The 7,305-nt window shown below is 43.0% G+C and overlaps 1 protein-coding gene across 1 annotated transcript; it reads left to right on the top strand.

Moving 5' to 3' along the window:
- Positions 1–5,033: 5,033 nt before the first annotated feature.
- Positions 5,034–6,849, top strand: LOC148017753 (RNA polymerase II transcriptional coactivator KIWI-like). Its single transcript, XM_087661726.1, has 5 exons — positions 5,034–5,167; positions 5,374–5,512; positions 6,079–6,184; positions 6,293–6,315; positions 6,421–6,849. Exons 2-5 carry the CDS (start codon positions 5,402–5,404, stop codon positions 6,478–6,480), a joined length of 300 nt encoding a protein of 99 aa, XP_087517852.1. The 5' UTR covers positions 5,034–5,167; positions 5,374–5,401; the 3' UTR covers positions 6,481–6,849.
- Positions 6,850–7,305: the final 456 nt, after the last annotated feature.

The raw sequence follows: 7,305 nt of genomic DNA, 5'->3' as shown, positions 1-7,305 counted from the left end.
GCAACAAAGCTCGAACTAAGCATGTTAAGACCGGTCAGACATAAGCAACATACATGCCATAAGTACATCCAAGACAGAGCATCCAAATGCTTTACAAAGTGAGCTCAAGCTCAATCAACGATCCCGAATCAAAAACCAAGCTCTATGTCGAGCCCAAGTGTCAATACATCACCATATATGCCCAAAACATAGCCTGAAAAGCATAGGCATAAGCATACATGAGTAAAATGACTTTAGCCCAACTGTGTACAATAGTGATTTACTGTTCAAAACTGAGAATTTCAGCACCAAAATCAGCTCCAAATGGTTGCCAAACATTAGGCTTACATTCCCCTAACATCCGGGCATCAATAGGACCAACCGAGCATCAAATGACAATGCCAAGAAAGCTGTAGCATCAAATGTCAGTGTAACACTAGCATAAACTGCCTATGGACTATTATGACAGTCCCAAAACAGTGTTAAATCAATCCAAATGCTATGCCAACACATCAACCATCAAAAGCAAGCATCAAAGCATGTTCATATAGCCCAAAATGGAGCCTTTCCAAGTGCCAATGAAGGGGGAGAGCTATTATTGTGACTATCAATGCTGAAGACACATATGGGAGGGCTGCGTGATTACGCCAACTGTAAATGCTGGTCCTAGGGCTGCAAAAAATGGTGGCCAAGCTTCGGAGGGGTTCGATTAAAGCCAAGGAAGGCCTCAAAGAAGCTCCAGCAACAAGGGGAGAGCAGCCCATATATGAAATGAGAGGTGGGAGTATAATGGCTGCCCTCTTTCAAGAGGGCTGAAAATTGAGGTAAACCCTATAAAGAGTGAAGCAATACTTGTGTGTGAATGCCTTGAGGGTGCCCAAAGGGGCCGAGAAGGTGCTCGAAAAGCCGGGGAGTGACGGGAGCTCAAAGGAGTCGGATATGGCTGTCGGGAAGGAGACCCAATGCGAGTGGGGAGTCGATGGGAAGTTGAGAATGCCACGAACCAAGCTCAAGAGTCGGGAAGCCGAGCTTTGATACCAATTGAAAGGTGAGAAGGATCGAAGCTTGCACATGAGAGCTATGGTGGGAGAGCAAGAGCAAGAAAGAGAGAGACAAAAAATGGGAACTCCAACAGTCACAATGTGTGACCGGGCCTTCCTTTATTCAAACTGTCACTAAAAGAATAAAGAATAAAGTGACGGTGATGGGCTCCTACCACCTGCAGTGTGCAATGGCAGTGTGGCTGTCAATGTAGTAATACACGTGCGGCTAGGCGGAGGCGCCTTTACCCCCAACATTGCCAAGGTTGATTCCCAAGTACCAGAGGCCATAGGAGTTGGAGAAGGAATGCAGTGAGCCAGGGAAGATGGGTGGCACAATAGGCACAAATCACAATGGCCGTGTTGACCTTGTTGTTGGTTATCTTGCTCAATCTAGAGGCTCAAGTATTGTTAAACAAGGCCTATTGCAACCTTGGAGCAAGCCTTAAGAGGGATAAACAAGCCATATGGAGGGAAGATCAAGTGCATACCGTTGAAAGTGCCATGGTTGCCATTGTTGACGAGCTGAAGCTTTTCAAATTTGGGTTGAAGTAAACTAAAGGGGCTAGTGCAATGGGTTTGATACCAATTGAAGAGAATGAGTTAGAAGGGGAAGCATGCAAAATGAAGCAAGAGCTATGGTGAAAGGAGCAACAGAGAGAGAGAGAGAGAGAGAGAGAGAGAGAGAGAGAGAGAGAGAGAGAGAGAGAGAGAGAGAGAGAGAGAGAGAGAGAGAGAGAGAGAGAGAGAGAGAGAGAGAGAGAGAGAGAGAGAGAGAGAGAGAGAGAGAGAGAAGATGTGGGAACTCCAAGAGTCATAATGTGTGACTAGCCTTCCCTTTATTGAAATGTCATTGAAATAAGAAAAAATGAAGTCACAATGATGGGCACTTGCCACTTGCAGTATACAGGTGTGCAGGTATTGTCAGTGTAGTAATACACGTGTAGCTAGGCACATGTGCTTTTACCCCAATTCTTTCAACATGGTATTATTCTTGCTTTTTGATGTAATCTTTAGAAATTTGAAGGAGGAACAATGGAATATCATCAACAAGATCTAGAGCTGGATTCTAGAGAATATAGTTTTGGAATCTTATAATTTTTGAGCTTTAGCATAGCTTGGACTTTTGGAAAACTTATTTACTACTTGCATGCATGAATGCCACCTTAAAGAGGGGTAGCGAACACCGTCTGACACTGCAATCTAGCACCTTGGTTCTACCACAAAGTTTGCATCTTGTAGAAAAGACAAGTTATATTTAAAAGGGGGTTATTATTAGATCTATTAGAGCACACAATTTTTGTGTTCATCATGATAGGAAAATGGTCTAATGCTAGTACTTTTGTAAGTATGTTCAATCTTCCATCTTGCATGGTCACCAACCTCCCTCTATTGAAATAGGTTCAATCCAAGTGGGGTTCTATGTGAGGTGTTGTTTGTGTGTTTATTATGCCATGTATATGGAATTTCCTCAACCCATCATAGATTTCGACGACTTGCAGTTTGTGGTATCATGTCAACATTTTCCACATGTGATGCTCTTCATTGATCATATACCCAAAGCCCTGCAATCTATCCACATCCTAGGTAGTCATGCTCTAGTCCCATAAAAGCGGGGTTTCATGTTACTTGGTGGTATGATTGAGATGCTCCCACAACCAAGCACTTTGAGTTGAGATATTTAGAACATATACAAAGACAAGATTGATATTTTCACCATCAACCAAAAATTGCACTCCTATTGCATGACCATCCCCTCTTGCCAAATAAAAACTAGTTTCATCACCTCCTTCATAAGCAAGAGCACTCTAACTCTACCTCTTCCTTCAACATCATAGAAGGGAACATAATGACTAACTTGCAATCCAAGGCTATCTGATATACCTACCTTTATCTCTTGCATTTCTAGTTTGTCCAATTTATACCTTTTGATGAGTGCATGCATAATTTCTTTCTCCCCTTCCATGCACAAATTGCATACATTCTAAGACATCTAGGTTAGGTTTTCTTTAAGAAAGTTAAAATCAAATAAATACTCATTACCCAATTCATCCAACATAGCAAGGACATTTCTTTCCACTAGACTCGTTTTCTTGCAATTTTTTTGAGGGAAACCTTCTTGCCTTGATTACTTTAAGACATGATTTCATTTCCTTCATTACTAGCTGAGACATTCTCCTTGAGTGCATTCTTAGAACCTTGTGGTCCCTTGTTACCACTTTTGTTCTAGGTTTGCTAGGTAATTGTTGTTCATACCATGAGCTCCAACATCTCTAGAGTCTCCTTCCTTCTATTCCACAACATAAATGCCCTTTTCTCTATTCATGTAGCTTGAGATAAGTTTTTTGGCCTATGTGACACTTTGCTCAAGAATTTGACAATGGTAGATATCTCTCCATTGAGCCAATTTGGCAACAAGGGAAGGTAACCCACACCAGACACTTGTGTTACAATGTGGTATTCAAGATGAAGCTTATAGACCAGGGAATCATATGTATGTAAATACCCTTGTAGCCCTCTATGCTACCAAGCACATAGTTGCAGTCCACAAATGAGGCCAAAAGGATAAAGGAAAAACCTTTCCCCATAAATGCAATTGGCAAATGCTACCATTGATTCATAGGTATGCTTGAACCATCTCCCAAACTCTTGCTTAGTTGGGACAATAGAGGGGAAGTAGAAGAAAATATTGGCCATATAAAATGAGGCATATCTTTGCTTGAGGTAGGGCAAGGAAAATGTTGTAGGAACTTTAAGAACTCTCTTCCCACTAGATATATCGCGCGTGTGCTCATCTAATGCACAAAGATACTCATTAAAGCTTTCTCCATTGCTTGCATGTCATAGGGCTCATTACATGCCACTATAGGAAAGCCAGGCTCCATATTGTCAACAACCTTCTGGGCTATGGAGAACCCATCTGCCTTAGGGGACTAGATGAGCTCTGAGGGCCTCTTGTGATGCATGCCTCTGTGTCACACTGCAATACCTGCCAGAGCCAGGAGATGGGTATTGTCTTGTCAAACATGCTTGACCTCACATGTCACTCTCTCCCTCCTTATTAGAATCCTTGCAAATAAAAAACACACCATTCAACACACATATTTTACTCTTTCTTTTTGGAAAAGAAGTAAGTTCTTCAGGTTAGTATCGTCCCCTAGCCCCTTGGGTGATCCATTAGACTAGCAAGGACTCCTCATGCTACACTCACCCCCATAAGCATTGGTGTGGCAATGCTCTTAGAAGTATGGCATCTTCGTGTCTTTAAGACAAGTTGCCAAGGTTGTGGCCAGGTGACAAGTCTCTTAGTCTAGTGTGTTCTCGACAAGCCTAGCTCCTAGAGATTGGTTAGTGAGGTGAGACAAAGATATATCACAAGGGTGTGCTTTTGATGTAGCATCCTCCAAATGGATGAGACTTCCCTCTTCTTTTTGCCGGACACCCCCCTCTTTCTACCGACTCTCCCTCCCTTCCCCTTTGGAAGAGCCTTGGTACTAAGGGTCAGTTCAGACACGTCCGGACACCCACTTTGTGCAGGTGCGTTTGGCGGACGTGTCAATATGAGATTTGTCTTCAAAAAGGAAGGCGGACAATAAAATCATCCGCCGCTCATAAGCCGGACAAAAAGAAGTCAAACGGACATGTTCTCAACCGCACAGTCCAACCCCACGTAGGGAGAAGCGGGTTACCCTTTCCAAGTGGCCAAGAAAGATTAGTTGATAAATGGCTTGTAAAAAAAATTATCAATTTTTTGTCCGCCTATTTGTGAACACGAGGTGTGCGGACATGGATTTTGATGGTCTGTCCGTCCGCCCTACTGTGAACCCATCCTAAGAAAAAGCCGCTCTTTACCTTCTTGTAACACAATGTGTCTCGAGCTTCACTATTCACACAAAGGAGACTGAAAATTGGTCATGGTTTGCAATGCTGCCTGCCACCTCCATTTGAACCCAGCTAGTTTATGAATTTAATCAAGTTTTCCATGCAGGGAATCCTACTTTGTCCTTATCGGTACTTACTTTCATAGGAGGAACAACTTAAAGGATGGCTGGTGGTTTCCCGCTCTCACACGTTATACACAAACACCACACTCTGCGTCAGCCATTCTTGGCTCTCCTTGGCTAGCTGTTTGCGCCTGCAGCCTGCAGGTATGGCTTCCTTCTTCCGTCACCTCAGCGCTGATGCTGCCTTGCACTCCTGCGTTCCCTTATCTTCGCCACTGGTTAGGATTTTAGCTGTCTATTAAGACGTCCTCTTGCAGTATTTCGCCTCTGTTTTGTGACACCACGGTCGCATGCGTTTCTGCCTGCTGGCGGATGGTTTCAGGCTTTCTAACTTCTGCCTTTCTTCTCAGGTCGCAAGGCTTGAAAGGCATCCGAATCATGTCTAAAAGGGGGAGGAAGGATAAGTTTATTGACGATGGCTCTGACGACGAAGGACCTGCCAAGAAGGCCTCCAAGAAAGATGATTCCGATGGAGTGATTGTTTGCGAGGTAGGTCGCTTTCCACTCATCCTGACAGTATTAGTGCGTCTTGCCTTGAGCTCAGATGCTTGGCATGAGTCCTATTGTTTCCTTAAGCTCAGGCTTTTCTGAGCCTGTTTAGCGTTAGAACAACCTTTCAGCCGGTTTCTTGTGATAAAAGTTAGGTGCCGGTGAGTTCTATCACCCCTTTCACGGGTGTTTGTTTTCCATATCCGCTGTCTGCTGAGTGATAGCACGCGGCATGTGGTTTAATTTTGGGTTTGCTTCTAGACATCTAGTTCCTCGTCAGTTCTCCTTGCCTATGTCTGTGTTACTTCTTGATTCTGTATCGGTCTCTGTTCGGGTTTAATTCTTCAAATTAGCACTACAGTTGCCATTTACTTATGAAGACCTTGAAGTGTTAAAGTCTTTCCTCATGACATTGTCTGTTTCGTGTTCAGCCTCAAGGCGTATCTCCTGTGGATCCTCCTCTGTTGTCTACTTCTTTGATTTTTAAGCATTTCTCGTCTCGGGCTTGAAAATTATTTGCTAATGGTGTCAACCTGAAGTTTTACTCCAGTTTGCTAGTCGTGCAGCTATCAGATCATCGGAAGGTGTCTGTGAGGTCTTGGAAGGGGAAGTTATTTGTTGATATTAGAGAGTTTTACACGAAGGATGGCAGAGAGTTGCCGGGGAAAAAAGGTCTTATGCCTTTCTTTGCGTCCAAATTGGTTATTGTTGGTTTCTTTAACTTGTTTTGCATACACCATCATGTATGCTGATTGTGGTCCTCCCTTTGCTTGTGTCCAGGGATTTCTCTTTCCTTAGATCAGGTGAGTTGAATAACCTTCCTTTGTTATGCAAGAGCTGGAATTTGTTGCATGGTTCCATTGAAGTGTAGCGTTGCTGACGATAGCTTTTCGAAATTTTCTGTGAAGTGGGAAGTGCTAAGGGACCACGTAGATGCCATTGATAAGGCTGTGAAGGAGAATGAATGATGTATTCTGTCTTGGGGGCCATGTCAGTAATCGACAATGCTCCATACTTCCTGCTACTCTTGTTCTCTTTGCACGGAGGCAGTTCATTGCCTGTTGTGGTGTACAGGAAGATTTGTATCAGTCTTTTGGGTTTCGAACTTATCTACATTTGACAGAGGAGGATTCGCTGTCTGCTTTTGTATGTATATCCATGACATCATTAGTTCAAGCTTCACGGCCTCTAAACTTTGCGATTAGTCTCAATGTTTATCAATTAACCACTGACAACTGGCCTCTTGGACAGTCTATCTATGTAATCTTCTAACACTCATTTTGTTTGATTTTTGCGGTCACAGTCTATCAATGCAATTCTCCAACGCTCGTTTTGTTTGATTTTTGTGACAAAGCTGTCATGCACAAATGGGTTGTGCCTTAGACTTGTGTTTCCTGTACTGAGATTCTAGTTCGGTTTTTGCATCTCTCTGATATGGGTAAGAGGATTACACTACAGACTTCTCATTTTAACCAGCTAGGTGTGTGCTTCTAACATGCCTCACTGCTTGGAGATTCTTGAATCGTAAGGATGCTAGTCTGGAACATATCTTCAGCTCTTAAATTGTAAGGTATTTGCTAAAATAACACTACAAAGCTCGTCCTGGTTGTTTAGGTGTAAAAGTCGAAATGGTAGAGGTCTGTTTCAATTTGCACGAAGAAAAAGCACACAGGAAGCTTTTTTAACGTGTAAGGATGTATATAAGCCTTGCACTGTGCATGCCATATTTAAGTTAACACTGCATACCTGTTAGTTATAATGCATCCTTTCCTGTAAAATCCGAAGTGGTTAGT

The sequence above is a fragment of the Lygodium microphyllum genome, chromosome 21 (genome assembly GCF_053477565.2).
Source record: "Lygodium microphyllum isolate KBCC chromosome 21, Lygodium_microphyllum_v1.1.10, whole genome shotgun sequence".
Lineage (NCBI taxonomy): Eukaryota > Viridiplantae > Streptophyta > Polypodiopsida > Schizaeales > Lygodiaceae > Lygodium > Lygodium microphyllum.
The sequence above is the reverse complement of the archived record's forward strand: the minus strand, read 5'-3'. Positions and strand labels throughout refer to the sequence as shown.